Source organism: Molossus molossus, unplaced genomic scaffold (genome assembly GCF_014108415.1).
Source record: "Molossus molossus isolate mMolMol1 unplaced genomic scaffold, mMolMol1.p scaffold_m16_p_1, whole genome shotgun sequence".
NCBI classification, from domain to species: domain Eukaryota; kingdom Metazoa; phylum Chordata; class Mammalia; order Chiroptera; family Molossidae; genus Molossus; species Molossus molossus.
The window spans coordinates 171,576,215-171,595,904 of record NW_023425344.1 but is presented as its reverse complement, the minus strand read 5'-3'; the positions used below and the strand labels follow the sequence as shown (position 1 = coordinate 171,595,904).

The window sequence follows — 19,690 nt, the reverse complement described above, 5'->3', positions numbered from 1 at the left end:
ATTTGTCTTTCGGACAAGTGTAAGCAAAATTCACTTTCGAGGCTCTTATTTCCAGGCTATTTTGGCTAGACTGTCATCCAGATTACGGATGGATTACGAGGCATGAGCCACACATTTTATTATTATTTTTTTTGTTTTGTTTTTAAATTTTTTATTAATTTATTTTTGTTACAATGAGCCACACATTTTAAAATATATTTTCGGCAACCACATTTCAGCTCAAGCTTTTGAAAATCCCTATGCAGCTTTTCTCATTTCACCCGTACAGAAACCAAGATCTGGGAGAGTGAATTCCCAGGATGCAGCTGGTGAGTGGCTGCGCAGAGATCCAAACCCAGGCTCCAGGTACAGATAAGGCGGAATGACGTCATTGGTGAAGTCACTGATGCCAGGGGGCGGGCCCGCGAGCTCCGGAGTGGGCCTGGCCGGAAGTGGTACTGCAGAAGGCCTCGCCCCGCCCCGCCCCGCCTCGCCCCGCCCCGCCCCGCCGCTCTTGAGCTGGTAGTGGCACCTCCCAGGCCGCCGTTGGCGGAGCCTGGCGTGCCGAGCTCCGCCCCTCGGGCAGGGCAGGGCAGGGCCGCCCTCCCCTCCTGCTGCGGTTTGGCCCGCGGGGCGCGAGGCGGGCGCTGTGGGTGAGCCCCACTTCCCAGCCGCGCACTCTGTGGGCGGGGAGGTGGAGGATGGAAGTGGGCTTATCGGCCATTACATTCTATCTAGCCAGCGCCAGCAGCCCTGTGGCGGCGACGACGATGGACCGGGAGCCCGGGAGCTGTGGGGAAGGAGAAGCAGGCGCAGCGTCGGGAGCTGCGGCCGCCGCGGCGTTCAGGGACCCGGCGCGGCAGGTAGGTGAGGCCGCCTAGGGAGGCGCCGGCGCCGACGCCGAGGCCGGGAGAGCCCAGCCTCCTCTCTGCCTGGTCCGCCCGCTGCCCTGGCTGGTCGGCCTTCCTCGGAGCAGGCCGGCCGCAGGCGGTGCGTTTCGGGATTCCTCCTCAGGATCTCCGCCTCGGCTCAGAAACTCGGGCTTGGAAGCAGGGAACCCCCGCCAGCCCCTCCGCTGGCAGCGCCTCAGACTCTGGGGCGGCCTCGCGTTTCCAGGGGTGACACTCCGGCGTCCAGGCTGTGAACCAGAGAACGCCGGCGTGTCCCCGAAAGGTGGCCTTAGTGGGTGGCGGCCAGGTGACGCGGCTTCCATCACGTCTCAGTCTCTCCGTTTGCAAGCGCCTGACTGGGCATGTGCCCTTTGCTGAGCTAAGAGCAAGTAAGAGCTAAGTGTGTACAGGCTCTTTCCTTTAAACTTGTAACTTCCGCGTGACGTGGGGTTACCCCTTCACCCGCGAGGTAACTGAGGCCCAGAGCTGCGCTGTCCAATGAAAGACACTGCGAGCCGCATTGTAGTCTACCCTTTCTACTAGCCACATTAAAACAGTAAAAAGAAATCGGTGAAATTAATTTTAATATTATATTCTATTGAACCCAATTTATTAAAAGATTTTAACAGGTAATTAATATAAAGTGAAATTAATTTTAATATTATATTGTATTTAACCCAGTTTTCAAAAAGAAATTTCAACATGTAATTAATGCGAAAGTTATCAATGAGATATCTTACATTCTCTTTTTGGTACCAGTCTTTGAAATCCTGTGTGCATGCTTGCTTGCTTGCTTGCTTTTTGTTAATCCTCACTAAAGGATATTTTTCTATTGATTTTTAGATAGAGGGGAGGGGGGGGCATGGATGTGAGAGAGACACATCAATTGGTTGGTTCCCACAGGACCTGGGCCAGGGCTGGGGTGGAACCTGCCTAGTTACGTGCTCTTGTCTGGAGTCAAACCCGAGACCCTTTAGTCCTCAGACTGGCACTCAAACCGCTGAGCTAAACCAGTCAGGGAAAAATTCTGTATGCATTTTAAACCTACTGCACATTTGAGTTTGACCTAGCCACATTTCCACATTTCTCATGAGCATTAACCACATGTAGCAAGTGGTCACTGGTTTGGATAGCATAAATTTAAAGAGTTGGGCAAGGTTTGGAGGTTTGTTTTGTTTTGAATTTGTAATTTAGGATCTTTGGCCAAGTAAAATTAATAAAGACATTCTTTTTTTTTTTTTTTAATCTTCAACCGAGGATATTTTTCCATTTATCTTCAGATAGAATGGGAGTGAGGAGGAGAGAGAGAGGAACATAAACATAGATGTGAGAGAGATACATCGATTGGTGGCCTCCCGAACAACCCGACCAGGGCTAGGGATCAAACTGCAGAGGTACGTGCTCTTGACCAAAATCAAACCCGAAACTCTTTGGTCCCAGGGCCAATGCTCTAACCCCTGAGCCATACCAGCCAGGGCATGAAGACATTCTTTAACTGCACTTTTGGCCATTAAAAACCTCATTGAGAACGAAGCTTTTTCAGTAGCTTCATTTTCGAGACTTAACTACTTAAATGTATGAAACATTTTCCCCAAACTACAGATTCCTAGAGAATAGTGCCTGAATGTTAATATAGCTCTTTTAAGATGTAGTTTGCATTAACAAAAACTTTCCCACATACTAGTCTTTTTGTTTGTTTGTCCTCACCCAAGGACATTTTTGCATTTATCTTAAGATAGAACAGGAGGAAGAAAGAGAGAGAAACATCGATGTGAGAGAGACACATTGAGTGGTTGCCACCCACAGGACCCCAACCCAGTCCGGGGACAAACTGCAACCAAGGTACGTGCCCTTAGCAGAAACCAAACCCGGGCCTCTCTGGTCTGTGGCCCACGCTCTAACCGCTGAGCCAAACCAGCCAGGGCCCACATACTAGTCTTTATATGTAATTTCTTGTTTTTATTTTACTTAAGAAGAGGAAAGTAATCTGCAAGAAGGAATTCAGGGGCAATACTAATTGATTAGGAAGGCACTTTCACTTTATTTGAGACCTATTGTTGACAGGTACACTTAAGCTGAACTTTTAAGTGCACAGTGCTTGCTTGATGTGTTTTCCAATTGAACTTTCCTTCTGTTACTCTAATTGTATTATCCTCCCATCACTCGTTCCTGGCAATCTCATTCCTCTATAGTAACTAAGTTTCTGGTGTATTCTTTCTGAGATTTCCTGTGTATATATATATATATAATAATCTTTCTTGTTTAACACACATGGGCAAATGTTATACAAATGATTTTTCAAACTTTCCCTTCTTGCTCTCTCATTCACACATTCCTGAAGCAGAAACATCTCTGGGAACTACATCTATGTCTAGGTGTTTGACCATGGTCAGAAGGAAGAGGTCAGCGAGGTAGAGATTTAGATGGAAGGAGAGGCTGCCATCCTGTACTCCATCAGTTTGTCAAAACTGAGAAATCCCAAGTGCCATGTAGGGAAGGGAGTAAGAGATAGGAGCTTGTGTCTTTTTAGCATTAGACCTCAAACCAGCCATCCAACAGCTTCTGTGACCAGAATTTAACCAGAATTAAAGGAGTTACAATTTCACAACTTCTCATTCATTTAGCATCATGTAGCAGCTGTGCTACCCAGCACTTACCATGTGCCAGGAGCAATAGGCTAAAAGACAACAATGAAGGATACACACTGTGCCTACTCCTATGTTGCTAACTACCTAATTGGGAAAGTACATTTTTTAAAGAAGTTGTGGGTGCTATGGGAGTATATAAAAAGTGTAGTATGTTTTATTTTTTTTGTTATTGAAAGTATTACAGATGTCCCCCTTTTTTCCCCATTGACCCCCCTCCTTCCCGCTTTCACCTCCCTCCTGCCTTCCCCAACCTAGTGTCTGTGTTGATTGGTTGTACATATATGCATATAAGTTCTTTGGTTTATCTCTTTCCTTCCCTCCAACCCCGCATCCCTCTGAGGTTTATCAGTCTGTTCTCTACTTCCACGATTCTGGATCTCTTGGTCGACAGCTTATTTTGTTCATTATGTTCCACAAATAAGTGAGATCATGTGGTATTTATCTTTCTCTGACTGGCTTATTTCACTTAGTATAATACTCTCCAGGTCCCTCCATGTCATGTAGTATGCTTTAAAGAAGCTCTAGGTATTGTGGGAGTATATAAAACACATATTGCCATTAAAAACAGGCACTGAGGAACAAGATAAGCAGAATTACAGACTGGCAAACCATAAAATGTAATAAAATGTTAATTGATATTGCATCTCATCATTTCCTGGTGTTAGAAAATATATTTTCAGATATATGCAGTTTGTTCAAATAGAATTTGTATAATTGACTGTATATTTTTTATTTGTAGTTTGCTGCTTTTCTGTAAAAACAAAACGTTTGCAAAATTGAAATAACCTTCATTTATAATCATTGGAAATTTTGTACCAAACTGCTTTACAGTTGGTTTTACCCATCAATACCTCCCTTAAGTGACTCCCCCACCCCCAGACCCCCACCCCAAGAATAGGTTGGAATTACATGTCATAGATTCTTTCACAGATTTTTAAATTTGCCAGTCTGGTTTCTTCAGAAGAGAGAAACAAGTTATAAGCTATGGGCCAGATTCTACCAACCACCAGTTTATATATAGTTTCATTGGAACAAAGTCATGCCCATTTGTTATGGATTGTCTATGGCTGCTTTCACAGAGTTCAGTAGTTGTGACAGAGACTGTAGCTGCAAAGCCTAAAATATTTACTTTCTGGCCTTTACAGGAAAAATTTGCTCACTCCTGCTTAAGATGATAAAATTTGGGTTTTATTATATGAAAAATTAATAATAAATTCTTAAAAAGCCCTTAAAGGTCTCTTCAATAAAAATCTTTATATGAAATGTAATGATTAGTTCAAATAAAATGCCTTTTTCTTTTTCTTTATTGATGTTAGAGAAAGTGTGGAAGGGAAAGGGAAAGAGAAACAGCCATGAGAGAGAACATTGATTGGCCGCCTCTTGCATGCCCCACACTAGGGATCAGGCCCACAACCTGGGTGCCCTGACTAGGAATGGAACTGGCAACCTCTTGGTGCATGGTTCTACTGAGCCACACCAGCCAGACTAAAATGCCATTTTTAATTACATATTATATAGAGAAAATAGTACTCAAAGTTCTGTTTATAATGAACTGATATTGTAATGAAAAATTTGAATTGTGTTTCAGCCTTCCCTTTTGTAGATTTTTAAAAAAACATTTTGGAAAGATATTACCAGGAGTCACAGTTAATAGAGATAATAGGCAAGTTTATACTAGTTGTTATGGCCCAGCTATAGAGTGTTTTGATTTATTGAAGTTGTCTAAGGAAGATACAGTAGTTGAGCCATGAGAGATTGCTTAGGGAGCAGTGAGAAGCTGCTTCTGCTCTGAGGGGAGTGTGTTGGGGTAGAATGCAGCATGGTGATATACTATGAAAGGTCTCAGCTCTGTTCACTGACTGGGACTATTGCTTTGGCATCGGATCCATCCAATTAGTGTGGTGACTGGAGATCTAAGCCAGCTCTTCTGACTTTTCCTTGTTGATAAGGGAATCCAAATATCATGGTCCAAAAGGACACTTTGATGTCAAGAAACCATAAACTAAATCTTACACCAAGGGGTAAAACGAGATTGGGTAGGAACAGCTGGATTACTGTGGCTAGGGATCAGTGATAGAAGGGGACCTGGATGGGTCATATGTTGTCCATTTTGTTAATGGACACAATAAATGGGCTGGTCTTCCTTTATTAAGGGCTAGGATTTATCTGAACCCTTAGGACAAGCTAGGGAAAATTATTTTTGTTTTTTACAGGTTAATTCAGAGATAGCCCGTTCTATCAAGGTTTTCATGATCTCAGTTTGCTATATAGCCGTTATAGTTGCTGTTAATTGATGACTACGTTTGTAATGAAACAATGATTGCCTGTGTTCTTTGGATTGGATATACCTATATCTGGATTCAAATCCTAGCTAATAACTAAACTTACCTTTAGAAGTGAAGGACAGAGAAGAACCACATCTATTGTCTAAGAAGGACCTTAGAGGATTAAGAGAAATGATACATAAAAATAAAATTACTTATATAACTGGTAAATTCTAGTTCACTATTTTCTATCAGTACAATGTCATCTCTGCAAATGTAGTTCAAAGAATTTAACTAGTAGTTGAACAATAATCATGGATTTAAGTTACATTTTGTCATATTTACAAGTTTAAGAATCTTTATAGGGGACAAAATTTTTAAACTCTGGACTGTCCTAGAGAATCCTACGTATTATAATCTTGACAGTCCTGTAGTCCTTTATTATTTTGCTATTACTTAATTTTTAAATTGTACCAGTAATACATGAACATATTCTCATCACAAAAACAAAACAAAAAAATGAACAAAAAGTCCCATTGACCACTCCCTTACCTCCTCCCCCATTTTCACTGTTGCCAGACTTTTTTTCCCCCACAATTATCTGTACTGTGCCTTCTCAAAATCTTCAGGTAAGAAGGTCAATGACGGCTCATTTAGGAGCTTAAACGAGGCAAGATGACAGGGAAAAAGTTTTCTTTATCTTCTCCCACAGTATGCACTTTGAGTTTGGCACATGACTGTATGTATGAGGTAAAATTAGTATTTACCCTGGGAGTGGAATTTGGATATAATTAGAATTCCATAGACTACATACTACAGTTCTAAAATTTATAAAATTATCCTGGCTGGTTTGGCTCAGCAGTTAGTGTCGACCTGCAGAACAGGGAGTCCTGGGTTTGGTTCCCACTGGGGGCATGTACTTTGGGTGCAGTTTGTCCCCAGCCCAGTTGGGGTTGTGTGGGTGGCAACCACTCGATGTGTCCCTTTCACGTCGATGTTTCTCTCTCTCTTCCTCTCTTTCTATCTGAAGATAAATGCAAAATATATATATATATATATATATATATATATATATATATATCTCCTCAGGTGAGGATAAAAAAAATAATAATAAAGTAAAATTCATAAAATCTTTTTTGCTATAAGGAAAACTGTTGTCACCTATATATTATTATTATTATTATCATCATTTAATGTTTTTTCTTAATTTTTTAGAGAGAGGAAGGGAAAGGGAGAGAAAGAGAAACATCAATGAGAAGAGGAAGCATCAACATCGATCAGCTTCCTCCTACACACCCCATACTGGGGATTGAGCTCACAACCCGGGCATGTGCCCTAACTGGGAGCCGAACCAGGAACTACTTCTTGGTGCATAGGTCGATGCTCAACCACTGAGCCACACCAGCTGGGTAGTCACCTCTATATTACTGACTAAGAAACCTGGAAGTTCAAAGATAAAACACTGATGGCCTGCTTTCCAGATCTGGTTTACAAATAAGCTTTATTTGGCCTGCACAGTGCTTTAAAATGATTTTCAATGTATTGAGGTAAGCTTTCTCCAAAGAGTCTATCCTTTCATCTATAGCTTTACTTATTTTTGGCACCTGGTCTCCCCTAAAAGGCATTTGAATTTAGGGCTCCTTTTGTTTTGCTAATACATAGCTAAGCTCAAATCCGAAGACGTCGAGTTTCCTAATATAAACTTTTATTTTATATGTCTAACATATGTATATATGTGTCATACAATTTTCTTTTGATATTACACATTAATCCAGCCATAGTTAGTGTTATTCTTTAAAACAATTGATGTTCAGCCCTGACCGGTTTGGCTTAGCGGTTAGAGCGTCAGAGCGTTGGCCTGTGGTCTAGAAAGTTTGGGGTTCGGTTCCCGCTAAGGGCACATGCTGTACTTTGGTGGCAGTTTGTCCCCAGTCCCGGTTGGGGTCGTGTGGGTGGTGACCGCTCAATTTGTCTCTCACATCGATGTTTCTCCCTCTCTTCCTCCTTCTCTCCCTCCCGCTCTATCTGAAGATAGATGCAAAAATGTCCTTGAAGGATAAAAAATAAAACAATTGCTGTTCAGCATGTCTTCACATATTATATAGTATTGGAATTGCTATGACTTGAAGTGTGGTGCTTAATTTCTTAGCTGTTGACTTAAAATAAAACTTAATTGGTTAAATTCTATCTTTTTCACCTTGTGAGTGAGTATGCAGATGTTTGCTTTATTCATTAAATTCTTTTTAGATGCTATTGATGCTTTTGTGTGTGTATGATTTAAAAAAAAAAACTATTTAAGGATTGGCTTATGTTTCTTTATTCCCTAAAATAAAGCAACCTAGAATTTTTTTTATCATATGAATGAAAATTAATCCACTTGAAATTCATTTTCTTAATTTATTATCAATATTAGATGAGTAATGAAAGAGGCTTTGAAAATGTAGAACTGGGAATCATCGGAAAAAAGAAGAAAGTCCCAAGGAGAGTCATCCACTTTGTCAGTGGTGAAACAATGGAAGAATACAGCACAGATGAAGATGAAGTTGATGGCCTGGAAAAGAAAGATGTTTTGCCTACTGTTGATCCGGTGGGTTTGATGCTAGTGATTTTTTTTGTCAGTGGATTTTGTTTTGATTTGTTTCCCTTTAAGCATTGAATAGAAGGGGCCTTTTGAGGTTATAATATTCTTATTATAAAGTTATGTATTATGATTTTGGTAGAAAATAGTATTTTTATACAATTTTGATGGAAGTATTTCTTGCATTTTAGACGCCTGAAATAGTTTGGGTTTTTTTTATTGTTTTTTTTTTTTTTTTTAAATCATTTTTTATTTTTCAATTACAGTTGACATACAATATGTTTTATATTAGTTTTAGGTGTATACCCCAGTGATTAGACATTATATAACTTACTAAGTGATCATCCTGATAAATCTTGTACCCATCTGATACCATACATAATTATTAGAATATTATTGACTACTATGCAGTATGTTACATCCTTATGACTGTTCTGTAACTACCATTTTTTACTTCTTAATCTCTTCACCTTTTTCATATCCCTCCAATCTGGCAACAGTCAAAATGTTCTCTGTATCTATGAGTCTGCTTCTGTTCTGCTTGTTTATTTTGTTTTTTAGAATCAGTTGTTGATATATATTTATTGCCATTTTTTTGTTCATATTTTTTAACTTGTTGGTATCACTGAGAGGGATTGGCCTTCAGGCCAATTGGCTGTGAGGACTGGCTGCAACTGCAGCAGAGGAGCTGCTGTGCAGAAGTCAACCTTGTGAGGCAGTACTTGTTTCATTGGGGCTTTGGTGCTCACTGAGTTCGCCCCTTGAGTGTATAGCTTGTGGAGGTGATAGGGTTGTAATATGGCATGGTCTGAAGCTGTCCACAGGGTCACTGGCTCCAGGGCTTCCCAGAAGGTACAAGGTCAGCCACCACATGTTCCCTGCCTGGGGCCACCCGGCATGAACTAGAGTTGGGCTACTTGGGTTGGGCTTGGGGGTGCCCAGGAGAAATCAAGGTGTGAACCAAGGCCTGCTGCTGCTAGTGCCAGGCCTGGGACCACTTAGCAAGAGATATGGGGTACACAGTGTCCAGCTGCTACTTGTTTGAGAGATTTTAGGAATGTCTGAAGCAAGGGGCGAGAGAGGCCAGTTGTATGGAAAAGCCATTGGAAACTACTTGGGTAAGCCCGAAAGTTGTGTGGGGCAAGGTGTATAGTGTGAGCCAGGTTGGTGGAAACTCTTATACAGCACCCACCTGCTAATTCTGTGTATGAGGGTGGGTCTCAGAAAAGGAGCAGAGGCCTCTGCCTGAAAGCTGTCCCCCACCTACCCACCTACACACACACCCCCAGCTTTCACCCTGATGCCAGATAATTAAGTTCCTCCTTGTATGTCCCTGGCTCCTTTTAAGCTGCTGCCCCAGTGCTGGAGCTCAGAGGAATGAGCAAGTAAGTCCATATGCAGGCCCTTTAAGAGGACCTGCCTAGGACTCTAACAGCCCTCTGTCTTAAACACAATCTCTGCTGTTTTTTACAGCCAGAAGTATGGGGACTTCTCTTCCCAGCACTGGAAGCCTGGGCTGGGAGGCCTCGTTCCTCATGGGGGACCTCGGCAAGTGAGATAACCTTCTCAATTTTAAACTGCCACATGTGGCTGTGGGACCAGCCCATTCTGTGTCTCCGCCCCTTCTCCCAGTCTCAATGTGGCTTCTTGAAATCCCTAGTTGTAGGACTTCCATTCAGCTACATTTTAGGTGGTTTTTAATGATGGTTGGTCTGTAGTTTAGTTATAATTTTTTTGAACTCTTACTTAAATTTTAGTTTATTTATTATTATTCAACAGCTATGTAGGACCAATATGCAGACAGGAAAGAGAATGTTATCAGGATTGCATGATGTTATTTAGCGCATATATATCTATATATCTATATCTGTATATATGTGTATAGATATAGATATATATAGTTTTATTTTCATTTCTTTTTCATTGAATTTATTGGGGTTACATTGTTTAATAAAATTATATAGGTATAAATTGTACAATTCTCTAATTCAGAGGATTGTCTGTTCACCACCCCAAACCATGTCTCCTTCTATCACCATTTATCCTTAGGAGTAATTTTGATGTGGCTGTGAGAGGATGTGAGTACCACGTTTACCTATGCTGCCATCTTCACTGGAAGTTGAAATAGTTTGTTTTTGAATGTCAGAATTCTTTGTCAGTGTGGCTAGGTTTCTTTAAGATTTATCTTACTAGAGTGATTGACATCCAGTCCCTTTGAATTAAGGACTACTGTATATCACCATGATAGTTTCTATCCATAACCTAGCAGTTGTCAGTTCTTTTTTATATTGCCTCAAGTTTTGCTTAGAAGATTTGTATGTACAGTTCTTAATTATATATGCCGCACCAACTAAATTTAAGAATTTCTAAGTTATAAAAGATGTGACTGTAGAACTATAAAACTAGCTGTATATTTTTTTAAAAAGGAGTGCTGCTCTTCTAAGTAGTCATTTTAAGAGTTCACTTGATCAAATGTTTACTGGCTTTCTAATAGGTACTGTTTTAGGTGCTGGTGGTTACAATAATGGACAATGTAAATTTCTGCTCTTCTATGCTAATGGACAGACAGGCAGTAAACAAATATATACTGTAATTATCAGACTATGGAAAGTGCTATGAAGAAAATAAAGCGCCCTGCCGGTTGACTCACTGATTGAGCATCAACCCATATACCAAGAGGTTGCTGGTTCGATTCCTAGTCAGGGCACATGCCCAGGTTGTGTGCCCAATCTCTAGTATGAAGCATGCAGGTGGCAGCCAGTCGATGTTTTCTCTTATCAATGTTTCTGTCTCTCCCTCTCCCTTCTCTCTCTCTCTCTCTCAAAAAAACATTTGATTATGCACATAATTATTACCTATACAAATGGGCCTGATGCCTTTTGTAATATAGTCAGAACCCAAAGGTATCTGGGCTCATTTTTCACCTGTCAATTTTTTAAAAAGGAAAAGAACAATAGGCTCTGGTAAGGGTACTAGGGAATGGACATCTCATGCATTGCTGCTGAGGATATTGGTAAATTTTCTGGTGTAAAGGGTTGCAGTCTGAAGGAAGAGTTTTCCAAATGATTATATTGTTGGCCTAGTTATTCCACTTTAGGAATTTAAGCATTTTGGAAATATGCTATATATTTCAAAATACTAAGTGGGAAAAACAGGATAGAGAAGTACAACAATGTTTTAAAACACGTATATACTCAGGAAAAGATGGGTAAAATATACTAAGATATGTTAATAATAATTATGGGTGGTTGAAAAATGGGTTACTTAAATTTTCTTTATACTTTGCCTCATTTTCTAAGTGTTTTAGAATAAATAGCTATTACTTTAATAATTTATTTATTTTTTCCTAATTAATTAATCTATTTTTGTTACAGATGTTTCTCCTTTTTTCCCCCCTGACTGCCCCCCTCCACTTTCCTTCCCGCCCTGTCCCCAGCTTTGTTGTCCATGTCCATTGTTCATGCAAACATGCATATAAGTTCTGTGGTTTATTTCTCCCCCATCACCCTCTCTTCTGGGGATTGTCAGTCTGTACCCCACTTCCACATCTCTGGGACTACCCCATTCCTCAGACTGTTATGTTCATTATATTCCACCAATAAGTGAGATCATGTGATACTTGTCTTTCTCTGTTTAACTTGTTTCGTTTAGGATGATACTTTCCAGGTCCCTCCATGTCGTCTCAAAGAATAAGAGATCTTTCTTTCTTACAGCTGCATAGTACTCCATTGTGTATCACTCGTCTACTGATGGACATTTGGGCTGTTTCCAGATCTTAGCTATTGTAAATAGTGCTGCTACAAACATGGGGGTACATATATTCTTTCTGATTGGTGTTTCAGGCTTCTGAGGGTATATTCCTAGAAGTGGGATCACTGGGTCAAATGGTAGTTCTATTTTTAATTTTTTGAGGAAACACCATACTGTTTTCCATAGTGGCAATACCAGTCTACATTCCCACCAGCAGTGTACCAGAGTCCCCTTTTCTCCACACCCTCGCCAACACTTGTTTGATGATTTGTTGATGGCGGCCATTCTGACAGGTGTGAGGTGATACCTCATTGTTGTTTTAATTTGCATCTCTGATGATTAGTGATGTTGAGCATTTCTTCATATGTCTCTTGGCCATTTGTATGTCCTGTTTGGGAGAGGTGCTTATTTAGTTCCTCTATTACTTTCATAATTTAAAAATAAGCTGTTTAAAAATAAAAGTAAAAGATAACAAGTCTACATTGTACCCTATTAAGGAAGAGATGGATACTTAATTATTCAGGAAGAAATGGATACTTAAAATTTTGGAAATGAAAAAAATGAATCAACTTGATTTTGCACCATAATTAAAGACCCAAGATCCTGTACTAGTTCTCCTATTACTGGGATGGTGGTAGTGGTAGGGATGGTGGTAGTGCTAGTGATGCTGGCAGCTGTCATAGGGTTCTAGTGTAGGCTCTTGAGCCACCTGTTCTTTTAATTAAGTAAGGTCGGTGTCTCAACAAAGGACCCTATAAATTCCTCTGTGTGATAATTGTAGATGTTACTCAGGAATCCTTATCTATTTCCTCAGCTCTGAAACAAGTTTGACTCTTTGGTAGTCACAGCTGGATATTAGCAATTATTCTCTCTAGAAACAACCCCAGCATATAGAAATATATGCTTTCCTCCAAAAGCATGTTTAATCCTTTTCTATGTTTGGTCCTTTTTAAATACTTTTTGTACTTTCTTGGCCCTATCCATGTGTTAAGAACTGGTTCCATTCCCTGTCTTTCTGCACTGTCCATTTGCTGTAAAAATCATAAGGTAAATACCACGGTCAGATTATCTTAAACAGTAGCTCCTCACACAGCTCTTATCCCAACATAAAAGACAACTCCCACTCTAAATATAAGGCAGATTTGATTAGGGAATCAGAAATATACAGTATGTTCTTATTTGAATTTATTTGTGGGGACATTCATTCTTTGGTAAATAAAGACTAAGGAACTACCTTACTTGTGTGTTTTTTCAGGAATATTATCACAGCAATTGGCATACCTACTTTTCATGGGAAGACTGTGTTATATGTTTCCTGCTCTCTGCTTTACTTTAGCCCATCTTTCCCAGTCTTACAGATATTCTTTATACACACACATATAAGATACAACTTTATTTTTTTAAACTTGAATAAAAAGAAGTTGATAAGACAGTCAGTGGTCACTCAAAATGACTTTGAAAACCCTCAGGAAAAAAAATTTCCTCTCACGTGGGTTTAATTTGCATTTTTTAAATTAGTGACATTGAGCATCTTTTCATATGTCCATTTACCATTTGTATGTCTTCTTTGGAGAAATGTCTGTTTAGGTCCTCTGCCCATTAGTTAATTGGATTGTTTGTTTTATTGGTGTTGGTTGTATAAGTTCTTTATTAATTTTGGATAATCAGTCCCTTAGCCAGATCTATCATTGGCAAATATCTTCTCCCATTCAGTAAGTTGTCTTTTTATTTTATTTTTTTGATGGTTTCCTTTGCTGTGCAAAAACCAATTGGATAAATAAGATTTGGTACATATATACAATGGAATATAACTTGGCCATAAAAAAGAATGAAATCTTACCATTTGCAACAACATGGATGGATTTAGAGAATATTATGTTAGTGAAATAAGTCATACAGAGAAAGACAAATACCATATGCTTTTAGTTATATGTGGAATTTAAAAACAAAATAAATGAACAAACCAAACAGAAATAGGCTGATAGATACAGAGAACAAACTGGGTTGCCAGGTGGGAGGGCAGTTGTGGGGCCAGGTGAAAAAGGGTGAAGAGATTAAGAAGTATAAATTGATAGTTACAAAATAGTCACGGGGATGTAAAGTACATGGGGAATATAGTCGATAATAGTGTAATAACGAAGTATAGTGCCAGGTGGGTATTAGAATTATCTTTGTCAATTATATAACTGTCTAACCACTATTCTGTACAGCAGAAACTAATATAAAATAATATTGAATGTTGCTCTGACTGGTTGGTTGCCTGTTCGATTCCTGGTTAAGGGCACATGCCCTGGGTTGTGGGCTCAATGCTTGGTAGGGGGTGTGCAGAAGGCAGCCGATGGATGTTGTGCTCTCACATCAATGCTTCTCTCTCTCCCTTCCTCTCTCTCTAAAATTCAATAAGCTATTATTTAAAATAATAATAATATTGAATGTCAACTGTAATTGGAAAATTAAAAAATATATTTTTAATTTCCCTCTCTTAACCATGAAGAAAAGGAAATAACATTAAAATTGACAACCATATCAGCTTTAGATATCAGAAGAGGGAGATACTTCCATTTCACCAACAAAGAAGAAAGAATTAGTTTCCAGTGTCCACAGTTTCAGTCTTACAAATATTCTGTACTTGCTTTTTTATTGCCCTTATAATCATTAACATATCTTACTTAGCTAAGAAGATTATGGATAAGTTTATCTTTTCTCCCCTCCCTGGGACCACTATCAAAACAATTAATGTGTTTGATTGGTTGCAGGCTCTATATTATGTTTTCTTTTGATGAACAAAAATATTGGTACAATGGAGCATGCTTATATTACCAATTTCATCCACAGATGCAAACTACCATCTATGTGGTAAGCTTCCCAAAAGTAGTCTGTGGATTTATAGCACCAAAATCACCTATGAAAGGTGTGCAGTGGAGATTGCATTCTCCCAGTGGTCCTGGCCTATGAAGTATACACTGAGCTATGGTGTAAAGAAATAAAAAACTCATCTTGTCACTTGGTGGTTACTTATTTTCCCACTATTAAAGTGTATTTGTTATGATTTCTTAATTTCTTTGAACCTTAATTTCCCCACTATACCATAAGCGTGTTGTTCTGTATGATTTCTCTCGGCCCCTTTCCATTGACTGCACACTTTCTCTGATGTGCTGGTGAACAATGAAGACAAAAAGCAGCATAACAGGAAAAGGAAGGCTGTGAAATGTCAACTCTTAAATAATCAAGACTATGACTTACCAACTCCATTTCAGTGGCTGCTGCTTTTTTTTGATTATTACATGGGATTGAGGTGTTGATAGTTACATGGATGAGTTTAAAATGTCTTTGTGGAGTTCTAGCTATAAAGGTTTTACATTTTTTATTGGAGTGTAGTTTATCTGCAGTACTGTCTATAGAGTACTCCATGTGCTCACCAAGTATTGATTACTTCATTGTGACCTAAATAAATAGAATGAGTTTAGGTGTGAATGTTGCTAACCCAACTTTTTGTTGCAGACAAAACTTACCTGGGGCCCTTACTTATGGTTTTACATGCTTCGTGCTGCCACATCAACCCTCTCAGGTATTACTTTTCTATTTGAATATTATATAACTATTGTAATAAGCTCCAGGAGCTTTGCCAAAAAGCAGTGTTTCAGAAATGAAGGAGAAACAATAGGGAGTTGATTACTCCCAAGATAGCTAGCATTGAAAAGTATTACTCTCACTTGTATTTCACCTTAAAACATTCTTCAGCTTCTGGTTATGTGTATGTGTGTGTATTTTTTAAAGGATTGAAAATGGCTATATTAATTTAGATACAATTTTCATATTCTTGATATTTTTTTGTTAACATCTATTTTGTTATTTTGTCATTTGATCCTTTTCTGTTAGAAACTGTTTTGTTATTTTTTCGTTTGGTTCCCTAAAGCCTGTAGTTATAATTCATTTATTTTATTTCATTAATATATTTTTTTATTGATTTTAGAGAGAGAGAGAACTCGATTTGTTGTTCCACTTATTTATGTTCCACTTATTTATCCATTGGTCAATTCTTGTATGTGCCCTGACCGGGTATCAAACCCAAAACCTTGTCGGATCTGGATGATGCTCTAACCAGTTGACTACCGGACCAGGGCAATATTTTCTTTCTTTCTTTTTTTTTTTATCCTCACTCGAGGACATTTTTTTCCATTTTTTGTTCAGATAGAGTGGGGAGGGAGGGAGAGAGAGAGAAACATCGATGTGAGAGAGACACATCGAGTGGTTGCCACCCACATGACCCCAATCGGGGCCGTGAACAAACTGAAACTGAGGTATGTGCCCTTAGTGGGAACCGAACCCGGGTCTCTCTGGACCGCAGGCCGACACTCTACCACCGAGCCAAACTGGCCAGGGCTATTTCTTAAATTGAGATATAACTAAGTCATATTTGAAGGAAATCATGCTTAATCATGCTAACTTTAAATATAGGTTTTAAATCATAAAGCTTTCCCCTGCTTCCAATTTTAACTCCTTTATAGCTTCTATCATTTTCTGCTTTTTATTAGATCTAATTTTGAATAGTAATTCATTCAACAAACATTTACTGAGCACTCAGTATATGCTAGACAGTCTGGTGAAATGAAAAGAACATGAGCTTTGCATTTAGACCTGGATTGAATTTTGGATTAGCAGTTTTAGCTTGGCAAATTCTTCAACCTCTCCAAGTCTTGTGGCATGTGGCAGGCACCCAGTGAATGTGTGGTACAAGCCATTTCTCTCCTCCAGCCCAGTGGCATCCCAGCTCCCTAAGAGTATACATTTTTTAAAAAGAAAATAGACATGTAACAAATAATTACAATACTGGGATAAGTGTTACTGAGAGTGTTATCAGGAACCCATAAGGAGCCATAAGTGCTTCTTGGGGAAATCAAGGAATTATATGCAGAAGAGATACTGAATGTTTATAATCTCCCTGAACACAGAGCCTATAACTTTTGTATTTCTACATGCTTTGCACATAGAAAGTGCTCAAGAAATGTTTATGAAAAATAATTTTTTAAAAAAGAAATGTTTATGGAATTGTGTAAGCCATTTAACTTTTTTGTATCTTTAGTGTGTGACTTTCTTGGTGAGAAGATTGCATCTGTTTTGGGCATCAGCACCCCAAAATACCAATATGCCATTGATGAATATTACCGGATGAAGAAGGAGGTGTGTCTCCTTTTTACATTTTCTTGATTCACTTTGGTTTTCTGTGGATTGATGGGTTGTGTAATGAACACATACATGTATTCTCTAGGTGCCAAAAAAAATAGCTCCCTTATACTAGGCATTTCATTTTAGAGTCAGTTTCTTTATCAAATTAGCATACATTTTAGAATTTTAATACTGTAATTTTCCTAGGTTCTATTTGTAAAACTAAGCGAGATTTCACTGTACTAGGTGCTATGTATATATTATTAATCTTCACACACCTCTCTCTGGATTATTAGTCCAAGACCCAGTCTCTGTGCTTAGGATGCATAAACTAGATGTAGGAGAATTGGAGTGGGTTTGATGCACAGAAAATTACAAGTATTAGAAATGTGTAAGTGCCAGTTGTTAAGGCACAAAGATGTGGGGCAATTCTGTCTGTAGTGAGGTCTTAGTGTGGGGGTGAAATGAGTTTAGCCTTAAACAATGAGAAAGCTTTAGCACTTAAAAGCATGGGCCCAAGAACCAAAGGGTCTGAATTCACATTCTGAGTCTGCCACTTCTAATTTTGTAACCTTGGGCAAAGTACTTAACCTCTGTAAGCCTCAGTTTACTCATCTTTATAGTGAAAATTGCAACATCCATGTTCAGGGTTGCTCTAAGGATTAAATGAGTTAATATGTAAAATAGAACAGCACCTAGAATATATTGGTGAACATGAAATATTAGTATCTTTCATTATTCTCCTTCAAGCACTTGAGGGCAATTTAGGTAAACCTAGAATGTAAAGGAATGAAGATGCATTGCATGTTTGGGGCAATGGCAGAAATACTACTTTATTGCCACTGGAGCAATAGAGTGCAATGGAAGTGGCTGGAGATGAATCTGGAAACCTCAGCTGACTTTATGTGGTTTCAAAAATGTTTGATGAATGAGTGTTTTTAACACAGCCAGCCTTGTTTAGAGCCTCATTACCTCATAGGAAATACTATAATAGCCTCTCTAAATGGCCTTTCTGATTCATTCTCAAGCAAGTTCTAGATTACTCTTCCTGACAGGTTAGTCATTCTGTACCACCTACCCACACTGAAAGGACCAATTCACATGCCACCTTCCCTATGAATTTAGTAGTTCTGAAACTAGAAGTCACTCTTTCTAAATCTCCCTAGTGCTTATTCCTGTCTTAATGCTATTTTTACATGTCTTAACTTTCCTCCTAGATTGTAAACTTTTTTACAAGTCCCTCCTAGATTTTTAAACTTTTTAAAGGGCAGACTGCCTTATCTGTATACCAGGTGCTTATGGAAACATTATCCATGCTATAGCATTTAGTGAATAGACCACCCTATTCCAATGAACACGCTAATAGCCTATAATTGAAGTGATATAGCATTTGCTAAATTTTTAGATTAGAATTAATCTAAAATTAATCTAAATGTCAAAGTTAGTTTAGGTCTCATCTAAACTAAGCAGTGCTGTTCCATGTTTTAAAAATAATGCCACTTTTCTTAAATGTCATGTAATAGTGTTCATTTCAATTTGGGAACAGGGGAAAGGGAAGTATGTCTTATCTTAATTAGACCAAAGTGAATTGGATATGATACTGGTTTGGTTAACAAAGAAAAAACCTAAAACATAAGCAGCTAAAAGTTGGGGGGAAATACTATTGCTTTTGGACATTTATAATTCAGTGATTCTTGATGTTTCCTCTTTTTAGGAAGAAGAAGAAGAAGAAGAAAACAGGATGTCTGAAGAAGCAGAAAGACAATACCAACAGAATAAACTGCAGGCTGATTCCATTGTTCAAACAGATCAACCGGAAACAGTGGTATCCAGTTCATTTGTGAATCTCAATTTTGAAATGGAGGGAGATTGTGAAGTAATTACAGAAAGTAAACAAAATCCAGTCTCTGTCCCACCATAGAATGCAATGACTCTCAAACTTCAAACTCTGAGGTGGTTTTTACACCAGGAACTTTCACATTCTCTGTTCAGTGGGACTTAATACAGTTATTTGTATTTTAAATTATTATCTGAAAAGGGGAAAATGTTTTATTCTTAGGCTCTGTCTAGTAAAAGTAGGATCTGAAATTTGGATATTTATACTATGATTTTATTGTGTGCCATATTAGTGCTTTGATTTTAAAATGATCTTTATAAAAAAGTTAAGGACATTTTAGAGCCTTAACTGCCAATGAAGAAGAGTTAAATTATCATGCTTGTCTGTTATTTGTGTTTGTACAGAAAAAATAGGTTAAGTTGCTGATTAAGGCTAATTGAAGCTAATATTCCTAATCTCAGGTGAAAATGAGGATATTTTTCCCCTAGATTTTTTTATGTTATGTCTTATTTACACATCTAACAATTAATTTCATACTAAAGATGGTTTACTGAGTAATAAAAGGAGCAAGATAAAAG

General features: G+C 38.6%; 1 protein-coding gene across 5 annotated transcripts in view; it reads left to right on the top strand.

Annotated features, from left to right (window-relative positions):
- The first annotated feature begins 603 nt into the window (after positions 1-603).
- Positions 604-19,690, top strand: part of FAM177A1 (family with sequence similarity 177 member A1) — a 23,655-nt gene continuing 4,568 nt past the window's right edge. For 3 of the 5 annotated variants that reach the window (XM_036252402.1, XM_036252423.1, XM_036252415.1), the window contains exons 1-5: positions 606-842; positions 8,195-8,368; positions 15,611-15,677; positions 17,193-17,290; positions 18,990-19,100. In XM_036252402.1, coding sequence (XP_036108295.1) covers positions 681-842; positions 8,195-8,368; positions 15,611-15,677; positions 17,193-17,290; positions 18,990-19,100 — 612 coding nt within the window. In that variant the 5' untranslated portion in view covers positions 606-680. Of the gene's footprint in view, positions 843-8,194; positions 8,369-15,610; positions 15,678-17,192; positions 17,291-18,989; positions 19,215-19,690 lie in introns of those variants that run through there. The other 2 variants (XM_036252396.1, XM_036252408.1) reach the window with 2 other exon arrangements.